We start from the raw sequence: 14,770 nt of genomic DNA, 5'->3' as shown, positions 1-14,770 counted from the left end.
CAAATGCCCCCGTACGGCTGAATGGATTGAAAAACTGTGGCACATATACTCTATGGAATACTATTCAGCCATTAAGAACAATAAAACCCTGGCTTTTGACAGAAAGTGGAAGAATATGGAAGACTTACTGCTGAGTGAAGCAAGCCAGGCTATGAAGGAGAAACACTATATGTCCCCACTTAATATATATACCGAATGTCCGCACTCTATAACTGAAATGGACGGGCTATAGGATGTACAAACACAAGAGATGGATGTTAATGCCAGATGTGGTGTGTGTGGAGGAGTGGGGCCTGGGGAAAAACATTTGGAGGAGGGATACGAAGACAGCATTGTTGAGACAGAGAGGTAGTGTTGTTATATTTTGATCAACTCGACCGGGGAGAAATGTTCACATATTGGAATGAGCACCTTGTAGGCTAAATAATGTGATTGAATGTATTAAAAAAATGTAAATAAAAAAATAAATTTAACTCACTGTATAAACATGGGGATTATAAATAGAATGAGTAAGATTCCTCAGGAAAAGCATCTTAGTTTCAAGTCAGATCTCTAAAGAAACAAAGTCTCACCAATGGTAGTGAGGACAGAATGACAACAAGAGGTGGCAACACACCCTAGATGTGGAGAAGACCAGGATGAAATGCAGGGAGGCAACAAAGAGTAACCATGCCTCAGAGATAAGAAAGTGTCACGGCTTAGGTGGCGAACCTATGCTGAATATTAGAGAGAGAATGTGTAGACATGTGCTATAGTTTACATAATGGTTTGCCCCCAAAGGTTCATGCTTTGGAATTTGGTTCCCAGTGTAATGGCACTGGCAAGTGACAAGATCTTTAAAAGGTAAGACCTAGTGGGCCATGTTTGGATCATGGAGGTATCACTCTGTGTGTGGATTATTGCTGTCTTACAAGATGGGGTGAGTTCTAGATTTTGTGAAAAGAGATTAGTTCCTGTGACCATGGATTATTATAAAGGAAGATGGCTGACCACAGGTCTCTCTTTCTGCCTGTCCCCACTATCTTCTGCTTCTGTTCTCCATGTTGTGATGTATCACCAGGTGCCAGCCTCATGCCCTTGGACATCCTAGCCATCAGAATCATAAGCCAAATAAACCTTTATTCTTTAAAATCATCCTGTCTTGGGTATTTCTATTGGCAACACAATGGAGAAGTAAGAAAACTTGCTAATGATACCATTAGACATTAACAAGTAGAAGAAACTGCTGACAGTGTCTGTCTTCAACCTCCAAGAAACATATAAAACTCTTGAAATCCCAGATGCCTAAACTGTACACAACCCAATCCTTTCACGTTTTCTCCATTTTCTTCTGAAGTTAAATGATCAACAAAACTTTGAATACATTACCTCAGTGGCATCCTTTAGATAATTAAAAATGGTTACTTCCAGGGCAAATTCTTCACCTCTGATAACAGAGTAGGGAAGGTTCAAAAAAATGAAAAATGGTTGGAAGGCCTGTAACTGGAAAGAGCACAATGAATACATATTTTTATTAATGTCAAAGTGTTTAACATTTTATACAATTAAAAGCAATCCTCATAACACGTGAGAAGCTTATAGCTTCATCTGGAAATGTTCACTTACCTATCAACAGAAAGCAAATAGCAACTTATCCCAAATGAATGATGGCAAATTGCCTTGACTTACATTATTGAACTTAACAATCAATACATTTTATTAAGTACTTATTAGGATCCAGGCATTTTATATAAATTATTTTATTTAATCATTACAATCCCTATGAGGATGGCATTATGCTACTGCTTAGTAGAAAAACAAAACCAAAAATCCAGAGATACATATAACCAGTACTAGCTTGTTTTGCTGGCAAGAAAGGGAGTCAGAACTGGATCCCAGCCTGTCTAATTCCAAAGACATTGACTATCAATCACCTTTCCTGTTTGAGGTTGGTGTGAGGAATCAAAATGTGTTAGGCCAGGTAATATTCTGCTTACTCCCTTCTACACACACACACACACACACACACACACACACACGAACACACCTTCTCCTTCTTGATCCTGCACTGAAGCATTAGCCAAGACATGTGAGGAAGCTGAACCCCTCCCCTGCCTCTGAGGTTAAATGCTGGTTAATTGGAACAATGGTCTTGCTAGTAGCAGCAAGTCCTTTCAGAGGTTTATTTAGACATTCATGAAGGTATCTTAGATTGTCACATGATTGGAGGGCACGATCGGCATGTAGTGGGTTAAAGTGCAGGATGCTCAGGACGGCCCCAAGAATGAACTGTCTCATGTTCCTCATAATTCTTGAATGTCTTTCCAGGCATTCATGTAGATAAAGTACCTATTGATAATAACTTCAGCTTATAATCTAATTCTAATTTATATATAAACCCAAAGCATTTTTCAATACACCGAATTTTTCACAAGTACAACTATTTTGTACATTGAAAGAAGGCTGAACCTTGTCTTGTCTGAAACTTTACTAAAAGTTGTTCACCATTTCAAGAATTTACATCACCATAGGCAATACCACTCAAGGTTTCTGAAATATGTATGCATCATGCTCCATTTGCAGCTCTTATACACAGGATGATTGTACACATGTCACAGAGAATAATCACATACTAAAATATCTATCATGTTAGTTATTCCTTTATTTTTATTTCTCTTTAGTATTTTACTTAAGGCATTACTTTTCTGTGTATGTAGGAATGCTATGCTTTCTATGAATTTCATTTCAGAATGGCAAAGTACAAGAGAAAATATCCGTAATAAAGAACAGGCTTCAGCTATAACAGAGGCGAGGACTACTGTTCGATGGCCACACACCGTCCTGATGCTCCTCTGGTCAGTGACTGGTGGAGGAAACGGGATGTAACACAATTTGAGATGAGAAGGGACATCTGCTAGAGGACATCTCGAGAAGTTCTGCTCATCCTTGCAGGACACACAGAAAACTTTGAAACTGGTAGGTTATTTCAATACTAAACTTTTCTATTTGAATCTTAATATGAACCTAGCACATTTAGCAGTTTGATACAGCTCATGTTCTTTTTTTTTTTTTTGTATGTATGTATGTACCTGCCTCACAGCTTTTCATGGGTAACAGTTATAGCAAATGTTTTACTGTTACATTATAGAAAGTGAAATGTTTCGAACTTCCGCTTTCAGTTTTAGTTTGCCAAACAACTTTTAAGTTAATGGTTTTTATTTTAGGTCCTTAATTTGATCAGAATCCAACTCCTGTTACCAGTATCTCTGGTTGTTTCAAGATAGGTAAGCCTTACGCTACATTAACAAATAATCCCAGAATCTCAGGTTTATTTTTCATCACGAAGGCTTTTTGTTTCTGTTTTTGTTTTTTTGTTTTTGTTTTTGTTTTTGTTTTTTTCCAGATTGAGAGGTCTTTCTGACAACTATTTCTTTTTTTTTTTTTCTTTCTTTGGAGAGGTTTTTGTTATAGGGCACATGTGCTCACCAGAAAGACAAAGAGAGACAGAGAGACAGAAAGCGAAAAATCATCCCCCCAGGGAGAATGGCCACGCCGCATTCCTTTCTTCTCCATTCTCCTCTCGGGATCTTGGGCACGCACACACACGCTCCTGGCGTTGAGTTTAAGGCACCGGGTCCGAGACTGGAACCACAGTCGACTATATGGGAGTTCAGCAACATAGCCATTATGCTAACTGCTGGTCCCATAATACAGCTCATGTTCTAAAATATAAAATCTTAGTCATTAGAAAAGTCAGGGCACATTTGTGCAAATAAAACCATAGAAAAATATGTCATGACTTTTCCAACAGCCAAATAGATGGAAAGTAGATAAGCAAAGCCAAGGAATCTCTGAACTGTGAGAAACATAATAAACGATCATTTTTTAAAAAAGTCTTTGAGTAGCTTAAACATTTTTTAGCTTCATGGCACTGTAACGTTAATAAGCAGTCCCTTAATTTGTTACCTCCACTGGAGCAGTTGTTAGTCCAAGACCTAAGTCCTCAGAGATCACAAACGCAGTAGCCACCCAAGAAGTGATAGAATCGGGTACGGTAACTTCAAATGTTTGGGACCTCCTGGAACTGAAGTTAAGAAAAGCATAAAAATCACAAACCCAGCAACTGACATATTTCTATATAAGTCCACATGACCTGAACTATTTTGGGGGAGAATTTTAATTTCCCTTATCATTTACATATCTACATTTAAAACCATTTAAAAGATTGTAAAGTCATACTGCATACTGAGCCATATTCTAATAAAATTTTTCTACAATGGTTATATCATCAGAATGAACACAAATTTTAAATAAACACTGTGTGGAGAGTAAGTACATTTTTCAAACTTAATTCTAATTTTTATCTTTCACTTTACAGTAAAGTTTTTCTCTGTACCACTGTCAATGCTGTAATTGTTTTTTTGAGACTCAACTCCTATTTTATTTCAAATATTTGTAAATGGCTTACTACAAAACAATGTATAGATTCTATGATGTACTTGCTCAGTTATCAAGACAGGTAGCACAGGTTTATCAGCTAAGCTGAATTCCTGTCACCACCATGCTCCTTGTCCCTGTGGCACATGAAAAAGTTTTATGAGGGGCAAGGTTCAGTTAGTAGTCATGCCACAAGGTCACAGAAGGTCATCATAAGTGTGTCCCACTCGCCACCCCATGGCAACACATGTATCCCAGCAATTTCTCTCTAATGAGAACCACAAGGTATCAAGAAGGTTAAAGTCACCCTTCATTTTTGAAAAGGTCTATCTTTTCCTTGATAATACTTTCCCATCACAATTTGCATATAACTTTATTAAATACCATATTCAGATTCTTAAACATCATTCTTGCGCCAGCCGGTGGCATAGTGGTTAAGGATCTAGATTCCCACATGGCTGACCATAGTTTGAGTCCTAGACCTGGAACCTTGAAAAATCACACTCTGTGTTTGTGTATGTGTGTGTGTGTGTACCTGCCCAAAATCCCAAGAAGAGAATGGAGGAGAAGGGATTGCAGCATGGCCATCCCCCTTGGGGAATGATTACTCATTTTCCCTCTCTCTGCCTCTCTCTCCTGGGCACACACGCCCTGTGGCAAAAACCTAAAAATATAAAAAAATGAAAAATTCTAAAACAAAAACTTCTTCATTTACTTATTAATTATAGTACATTTGTACTTAAATACTAAAATGAGAACAATAGTTATTTAAAACAAACACTAAATAAAACATAATATAGAAAAGGAATTTTATAAATTTTTACCCCATCTTGGTGTCTAGCCAAATCCAAGTTTCTGGAAAGTGCTTTCTGACATGTAAATTGCTACCTGAAGAAAAGTCATGAATATCTACCATGTATCCTTCACTTTCTTCCACAAACTTCTGAGCATACTCTGCAGTGTCATCTAAAAGCAAACGTTGACAACAGTTAAACAGTCACTGGAGAGAGTGAACTGTAAGCTTCAAGCACATCATAGCACCTCATGGTTGAACAGGAATTTAGAGTTGTCTCATCCAACCCTCTCACCTTACGGAGGAGCAATCTGAGACACAGAGAAGTAAAATGATCTATCTGAGGCCATGTGGACAGGAATGATGGATTCAGAATTAAAAAGAAAACAAACAAAAATGTTCCTGTCCCTACAGTAGATATTAGAAAAACTACTGACAGTGTAGCTGCTAAAAAATTTTTTAATTGAATTTTTAACATGAGGTCACATATTTAAAGCCATGTGTAAGTTTCCTACTCTCCTCTTTTTAGCTTCCTATTGAGGATTACCATTGGCTACACCAGCCATAAGATGTTATAATCATCCAATTTGAAAAAGTCATTCTGTCATACTGACTTCAGATCATCTATCTCTATTTTGTCAACTTTTTGTAAATCTAAAATTATTTCAAAATAAATGTAAAAGATGAATTCAACAAACTCCACATATAGTCTACAGAAGAAACAATAGACAACTGTAATAAACATAAGGATGATAAAAGACATATGTAAAAGATTTATTATATAGAAAATGGTTAAATTTTACATGGTATCTGAATGAAGCAAAGGGTATGGCTAGAAAAAATTTTCATTTCCATTACATTCTTTTTTCCTTAAGTCTCCAGATAAAAAACTTTTCATGGGGGGACATGGAGAACAACAGTGATACTAGAGACAGTGCAGGAAGACGGAGGGAAATGGGGGGGGGTGTGAGGGAGGAAATCAAGGGGAAAAAGAAAGAAGCAAAACATTGAAAGGACACAAAATGGGAAAATTATCTGTTGATGATAATATGTATGGTAGTATCTTCAACTGAACCAATATACAGTGAGTTTATAATGGGAAAATTTATTTGGTATGCTGTAATGATACACAGTGACTGAATGTAAATGTGTGTGTGTGTGTGTGTGTGTGTGTGTAAATAAATAATTTTTTAAGTGGATCAAGTACAAAGACATATTTAGAATATGACAATGAGAGTTAGGTAAGAGTAGCATAAATTGAGAAGAGAAAAAATGGTTGGGTCCAGATTTCAAAATATCAAATATCTTATACTAAAAGATATCAAATATCTCATACAGAAAGATGTTTAATCCTATAAACAATGGTAACCCATTGAAGGTTTTTAAATTAACTAAAAACATGACCTAATTCATATTTTATAAAGATAACTCTGACATCAATGTGAACAATAGCTTAGAAACAGGACCAGATGGCATGGTGGTTGGGGTGGTTGGACCTAATGTGGCCAGCTGAAGCTGCTTGAGTTCTGGACTCAGTGGCTTGAAAAATGCCAGGTTTGGGACCAGCAGTTAGCGTAATGGCTATGTCGCTGGACTCCCATGTAGTCGACCGCGGTTCGCGTCCCAGACTCGATGGCTTAAACTCATGCCGGGCACGTGTGCGGGCGTGCCCAAGATCCCGAGAGGAGAATGGAGGAGAAGGGATTGCAGCGTGGCCATCCCCTCTGGAGGGTGATTTCTCACTTTCTGTCTCTCTGTGTCTCTGTCTTTCTGGCGAGTGCACATGCCCAATAAGAAAAAAACCTCTCCAAAAAAAAAAGAAAAGAAAAGAAAAAAGAAAAATGCCAGGTGTGCATAAGTCCCTACCCAGAATCTCAAAATTAGAATGGAAGAAAAGGGATTGTAGCATGGCCATCCCCTCTGGAGGGTACTTTCTTACTTTCTCTCCTCCAACGCCCCCAACAAACACACACACCCTATAGCAAAATTTAAAAAGGAAAAAAAAATAAAAAAGAATGGAGCAAAGGAGGCTGGCAAAACAATAAGTTAGAGGCTACTGAGATGATCAAAGAGACACTGATGAGTGCCTGAAGCCAGGCAGAAGAGAGGAGGGAATAGTCTGAAAAGATGATTCTCCTCCGCCTCTTGGTTGCCACCCTCTCTGTGCACCTAAGGCATGCTAAACTTCCCTCATGACAGCCCTCAGAACACTTCTCTGTCTATATCTTGGTCTATCCCACTAGACCAAGTTAGAATCCTTATCCACCATGCATGTTGAGCATACAATTAATATCATCACTATCTACTGAATAATAAATTAACAAACTGGATCCGAGGAATAAGATAATGGGGAAATAACAGACTTAAAAGTGCCAAACATGGGACCAGCAGTTAGTGTAATGGTTATGTCGCTGGATTCCCATGTAGTTGACTGTGGTTCGAGTCACAGACTCGGTGGGTTAAACTCACATCAGGCGTGTGTGCGTGCGTGCCCAAGATCCCGAGAGGAGAATGGAGGCAAAGGGATTGTGGCAGGGCTATCCCCCCTGGGGGGTGATTTCTCGCTTTCTGTCTCTCTGCCTCTCTCTGTCTTTCTGGAGAGCACACGCACCCTATAGGAAAAACCTCTCAAAATAAAAATTTTTTTTAAACTACTGTAATCATATGAGGTGAACATTCACCTCAAGAAAAAAGAAAAAAATAAAAAGTGCCAAACATGTGCCAATCATTTTGAATTGCTAATACAATACAAGTATATCAAACTGCATTTATAGGTGCTACTTGCAGAGGAGTCTATGCTTTTTTACTTAATCTCAGAACCTCCATATAAGATAAGGAATAATCTTAACCCTACATTGCAGGGGAAAACCAGAGGCTTAGAAAGCTTCATTAGTTTGCTCAGGGTATAAAGTCAGGAGCATTTGAGGGCAAATTCCTTTCTTAATCGCTATGCTATTCCACCTCTGAGAGAAAAAGAGAAAGAAATCAAGGATGAATTCCAGGTTTCTGATTGAGGTATCTGGGTCAATGAATATTTCATTAACGTGAATATGAAATCATATAAATTAAAAGAATTAACACAATCTTATCAAAGAAAAGAAAAGCAAGGCATAAAGAGAGAAGATGAGGAACTTTATCTGTGACATATTGAATTTGAAAATTACAATGTCTGTGTTCAACCAAAAAGTATCCAAACATATATAACTAGTACATGTAAAAACCATCCAGACATATATAGGTAATATTAAATATCTGAGGTAAAAGACAAATATTTTATAAGAATATTTCTGGGGTTTACTTACAAACACCATCAATATAATCCTTTGCAAGGTTTGCATCTGTCAATACCCAGAGGCCACACTCCTGGAAAAAATCATTTTAATATTTTTGAATTAAAGTGTAAATGCACCCAAAATTATCACAGCAGTCTCCCCACTCTTGACTTACTCTTGCTTGTTTTTTAGAGTGTAGGTACATGTATTTTATCTCTCTTTCTCTCTCAACACATACACAAACACATGCATACACACATTAACAAATGCTTGCAGGTGTAAAGTCATTTCAAATTTAAGGAAAGTAATAAAAGGGCTAAAATGATTTATTTAATAAAAATTCCATTAATTTCTCTAAAGGGGAATTTTTCCATTTCCTTTTAAAACTGGAAGGAGAAGTGTCTCTCCATTTCAAATTATATTTCTGTAACAGTGCATTTCAATGGCACATTTAACAAAAGCCTAACATTTCATAATGATAATTATTTCAGACAATGTTTGCAATAATAAAAGATATTAGTATCTTTTCAAACTAAACATACCTGAAAAACTGCAAAAGAATTCATGAACATGCCTAAATAATATCCAGTGTTATAGAGTTCCAACTCATGGACCACCTATAAAGAAGACAAAATATACTGAATGGATGGATCCATATAAACCTATTTGGTCTATGGCAACATTTCTCATAAGTAGCTTCACTAAGACATAGCCCTTTGTGCTTATAAAATGTGAAAATGACACAGACTGAAGAGAAATAATCTAAAGAAACAGTTTGCAAAGTAGAAAATGCAATTATTAAAGAACAGAAAAAATATTCAGCCTCACTGATTAATCAAGGCAATGCAAATTACAACTTTGTGATGTAGTGATTTTTCAATAATGAAATATTTGTGTGCCACATTAGCAATGCTAGCTTTATTAAGAATAGTACTCACTGTTAACAAAAGTGGGCAAAACAGGCTAAAAGAATGCATAAAATTGGCAGTTAACATATAATATGACCTAGAAATCCACTCCTAGGTATAGCTCAATGGAAGTGAAAACAAGGACTCAGAGAGATATCTGTATGTCAATGCTCACTGAAGCATGAGGTACAACAACCCAAAGGGGGAAACGACCCAGGTGACCAGCAGACAATGAACAGACAAACAAAATGTGGTAATACATACAATGAAATACTATGCATCCATTAAAAGAAATAAAATCCTAATACAGGCTCCAATATAGACGAACCTTGGAGACACTGTTGAGTGAAATAAGATAGATGAAGAAGGACAAATATTACATCACTCTACTTATGGGAAATATCTAGAATAGGCAAATTCACAAGACTGAAGTAGATTAGAATTTAACCAAGGATTGGGGAAATTGTCTCTCTTTAGGGTAATGAAAGGGTTTTGGGATAGATAGTGGTGATGGTTGTACAACATCATAAAGTAATTACTGTCACTGAATTGTACACTTCAAAATAGTTAAAATGGCAATTTTTTTAAAAGAGAGAGATCTTTGTTATAGCATGTGCACTCGCCAGAGAGACAGAAAGCAAGAAATCACACCCAGTGAGGATGGCCACACCACAATCCCTTCTCCTCCATTATCATCTCAGAATCTTGGACACGCACACATACATGTCCTGTGTAAGTCTTAAGCCTCTGGGTTTGGGACTCAAACTGCAGTCAGCCATGTGAGAGTCCAGCGACGTAGCCATTACATCATCTGCTAGCCCTCAAAATGGCAAATTTTATGTCACAGGCATAGAGGCCTCCAAGTTTACGATGGGCCCATGTGCCAATAAATCCATCATAAGTTAAAAATGCATTTACTACGCCTAACCTACTGAACATCATAGCTTACCCTAGCACATGTTAAACAAGTTCAGAACACTTTCACTAGCCTAAAGTTGGGCTGAGTCACCTAACACAAAGCCTGTGGTATAATAAAGTGCCGACTATTTCATGTAACTTATTGAGTATAGTCCACTGTGGGGTATAGATGGTTTCCCCTCATGATCACAGGGCTGACTGGAGCTGAAGCTCACTGCCACTGCCCTGCACCAGGAGGGAGGGTGGCACCCTGTATTGGCAGCCTGGGAAAAGATCAAAACTCAAAATTCCAAGTATGGTTTCTTTCTACTGAATTGTCACTTTGGGACCATGGTAAGGTCAAAATGAGTAAGTCCAACCATCATAAGTCAGGGACTGTCTCTATTTACCACAATTTTTTAAAAACGTATTACACCTTTTTAGGTAACTATCTTGATAGTCTCACTTATTTATATCATCATTACCCAGACAAATTAAGATAACAGCAGAATTCAAAACCATGAAAGAACCCAAGTACACATTGAAAAATATATTCTAGCAAAAAACAAAATAAATAAACAATTGTTTCTGCTATGCTAACAATATCCATGGCAAGCAGCCAAGACACTAGAACAGGCATTGGTAAGAAAACAATAGAATAAGAGACAGAAAATTTCATAATGTCTAAACAAGTTGGCAGATATAGTTAGCGTAACTATATACAAGTCGAGGCAAGACATAACAAAGAGGAAAGGTTTTAGGTCCATGACTCTAAACTGTGTCTTGAAATATTGTACAAATACATAGAGATCTGCTTTTGTTCTCACTCAGGTATGAACAGAAGGAAATAATCAAGAAGCATTATCTATCTCATAAAGAAATCCTCCTTTTCTCACTAGCTCAGTAAAAAAGCACTGAGCGGACCAGCAATTGGTGTAATGGCTGTGTTGCTGGACTCCCACGTAGTCAACCATGGGTCAAGTCCTGGGTGGGTTAAACTCATGCTGGGCATGTGTGTGTGCATGCCCAAGATCCTGAGAGGAGAATGGAGAAGAGATTGCGGCATGGCCATCCCACCTGGGGGGTGATTTCTCGCTTTCTGTCTCTCTGGCTCTTTCTGTCTCTCTGGTGAGTGCATGCACCCTATAGCAAAAACCTAAATAAATAAATAAATAAAAATAGAAGCACTGTGAAAGCTGTAGCACAGATTGGTGATGGGAAGGTTAGTGTCTAAAAATTATACCTGAAAGATCTAGTGCACCTGACTTATTCCAAAGAATGAAAGAGGCTCTCAGAAGCACACACAAGCTTAACAAGAAAGATGCCAAAACAGTCTACCACCATGGGCTCCTGGCTCCCTCCTCCAGACACAACTCTGCAGAAACATAAAAACAAGTTGGAAACTTGGATGTGTGTGATAAGGCAAGCCACAACGAGAATGGAGGCTATCAAATTGGTGTTAGGAAAAGGGGGGCGCTGCTCTTTTCTTCCCTGGCTGCCCAGGGACTGACTGCTGTCATGACTCACACAGTAACTATTGTACCAGGAAATCCACGACCAACCAACTACTTCAGGGGAAGCAAATGATCATTGATGGTTTTTACCCTGGGAAGGCAAAAGTACCTAAAGCAGAAATTCGGGAAAAACTAGCCGAGAGGTGCAAGACCACCCAGATGTCATCTTTGTGCTTGGGTTCAGAACCCATTTTGGTGTTGGCAGGATTTTAAATTTCTTGGATTAAGCAAAGAAAAATGAACCCAAACATAAATTTGTAAGACACGGCCTGTCCAAGAAGGAAAAGACCTGAAGAAAATAATGAAAGGAACACAAGAGCAGAATGAAGAACTTCAGGGGACCTACAAAGTTCAATCCTGGTGCTGGCAAAAAGTGAGCTGGAGATTAGAGAATGGTCGAAGGAGTGAAGATTCTGCAATGACCATCTGCGGTGATTGTGCAGATTTTTCATGGAAGGATTAATAAACTAAAAATTTTCATGTAAAAAAATAATAAAAGAAGTAGGTGGCTTCAGTCTTGGGTAGAAGATGACTGGAGGCAGCAATCAGAAGACAGGGTGGAGGAAAGGTTTTATAATCCTCCTCTTACTTATCTCTGGATAGCTTCCTCTGGACAACCATTCCTTGCAACTTCACTGGAAAAAAAAGTCAATAGCAGCAGTAGGGCAGCTCAGACTGCCCCTGTAAGTGTCCTGAGGGTAATATCATGTTGACTGTCTTCCCTCCTAACATGAGAAAGTGAGGAAAACATGTGGACGGACCTTAGGTCCTCAAGCATTCCGTCTTCCTCCCTCCTCCTCCAGGCCCTAAGGGCTGGTGGGTCATGACGTCAAGAAGACTGTCTTTTCCAGGTGCTACTTTCTCCTAAGAATTCAAGAGTGCAACTCTGATGAAGGGCAGGCAGCAGAGAAGATCAAGAGTAATTTTCTAGTCCATGAAGTCGACCCTCCTCTTCTTTAAACTTGCATTACTTACACAAATTAGAGCCTGATGTTCAGCTTTCCCTAACAGACATTATCAAAGGAGCTGCCAAATCAACCAGTCTTTCAAGAAATGTAAGTACTACAAAAAAAAAATCCAACTAGACAACAGACAGTGTGTAAGGCAGACTTATTCAAAGAAGTCAGCTCAAGAATTTAAAAAGAAGTAAAATACATACATAAGGAGAGAAGGGGAAATGTTAGCAATATGAGACAAGAACAAAAAAATAAGAACCAACTAAAAAGAATAGATATTCAAAGTATAATAGCTGATGTAAAGGACACAAAGAGAGCAACGGAGGACAAATACAGCTGATGGACGTCAGTGAGCTGAGAGAGGAGTCAGTGGGGGTACTCTCCCAGAGAAACACAGAAAAGACAAAGATAGACAACACAAACAAAAGGCTAACAGATAGGGAGGGTGGAAGAAGCAGTGCCAATTTCTGAATAACAAGCCCCTCAAAAAAAAAAGAAAAAAGAACATGAAGAAGAGATTTTATGTGCGGTGTGTAAACAAACAAACATGGAAACACAGGGAGCCAACAGGTGCCATATAGTGGTTAAGACACTGGACTCCCACATGATCGACCATGGTTTGAGTCCTGGACCCAGAGGTTTGAAACACAGTTGTGTGCATGCATGTCCAAAATCCCAACAGGAGAATGGAGGAGAAGGGATTGTGGCATGGCCATACCCCAGGGGGTGGAGGGGCAGAGGAATGGGTAACTTCTCACATTCTCTCTGTCTCTGTCTCTCCAGCTAGCACACATGCCCTACAGCAAAAATCTCTCAAAAAAAAAAAAAAAGAAAGAAAACACAAATTTCCAGAATTAAAGAATTTAAAAAGAACACAGTTTGAAAGGGTAATTCATAATGACATAGTACTAAAATCTGTATAATAGCAACATGATCTGGTCAGGGATAGAGGGTTGGAAGGGACAGAGACCAAAAGGATATAATATCATATTTAAGATGTTTGTCTTATTGGCTGAAGATACAAATATTGATAATCTTAAGAAATAGGTAAAAATAAACAGGGGTCACCAGGTAGTGTAGCAGTTAAAGTGACCGTGGTGACCAGCAGCTTGAAAAGCACACAGGGTGTGTGTGCTTGCATTCCCAAAGTCCCAAGAGGAAAATGGAAGAGAAGGGGCTGTGGCATGGCTATGGCCCTCAGAGTTGATTTCTCTCTCTCTCTCTCTCTCTCTCTCTCGTAAGAATGCATGCCCTACAGCAAAAACCAAATAAGTAAATAAATAAATAAATGTATAGTTCATGAGTTAAAGGCACCTAACATAGTAACAGAAATAGAATGCATAACTTCTAAGCCTACAAAACAAAATTTTACAGTCCATGGAAGGAAAACAAAACAAAGAGAGTAGTCTAAATTTAAAAGTAAAATTAAATAGCAGAGAAAAGTCCTACTTAGAACAAGAACTGGTGGACACTGGTGCAGTGTTGCTCAGTGTGGTGCCACCACAGCAGAGCTACTGCAGTTCCAGGTGCAGGAGACTGTGGACTCCAAGGTGCAGAGTCTGGAGTGAGAGACCATCTGGAAGATGCAGTGCTGCTGTGAGGACAGCCAGGCATCCATGCAGCAGGTGCACCAGTGACATGCACCTCTGGCCTATGCTCAGGCCTTGGTGACCAACAAGCCAGAGTCCCAGGACTGCCTGGCCAGTGCCATACATCGTAACAACAAAGCCAAAGAATCAATAGATGGAGAGAGTAAAGAGCCTCAGGTGAAGTGGCAACTGGACAGTGTGTTTCCAACTGTGTGGATGGCCACGTGCACCTCATCCCAACTATGACCAAGAAGATGAAGGAATCACTGTCATCTAGGAAAATAAGAAGCCTTCCCAGTGACATTCAATGATGAGAGTATTGATTGATTGATTTTTGAGAACACTATGCATGTCATCATCAATAGGTAATAAACCATTTCTGTGTCCCACAAATGTCTTACCTTTCTATTTTTTTCTCCATCATT

The 14,770-nt window shown here is 38.6% G+C and overlaps 1 protein-coding gene across 1 annotated transcript in view; it reads right to left on the bottom strand.

Moving 5' to 3' along the window:
• Window positions 1-14,770, bottom strand: part of CD109 (CD109 molecule) — a 152,288-nt gene that overhangs the window by 61,792 nt on the left and 75,726 nt on the right. Inside the window, exons 16-20 of the mRNA XM_027768228.1 lie at window positions 9,024-9,098; window positions 8,512-8,572; window positions 5,241-5,382; window positions 3,946-4,063; window positions 1,369-1,482 (exon numbers count right to left, since the gene is read on the bottom strand). Of these exons, the coding sequence (XP_027624029.1) occupies window positions 1,369-1,482; window positions 3,946-4,063; window positions 5,241-5,382; window positions 8,512-8,572; window positions 9,024-9,098 (510 nt within the window). The remainder of the gene's footprint in view (window positions 1-1,368; window positions 1,483-3,945; window positions 4,064-5,240; window positions 5,383-8,511; window positions 8,573-9,023; window positions 9,099-14,770) is intronic.

The sequence above is a fragment of the Tupaia chinensis genome, unplaced genomic scaffold, assembly GCF_000334495.1.
Source record: "Tupaia chinensis unplaced genomic scaffold, TupChi_1.0 Scaffold145685_1, whole genome shotgun sequence".
Lineage (NCBI taxonomy): Eukaryota > Metazoa > Chordata > Mammalia > Scandentia > Tupaiidae > Tupaia > Tupaia belangeri.
Note: the sequence above shows the minus strand (reverse complement) of the source record. Positions and strands in the feature narration are given on the sequence as shown.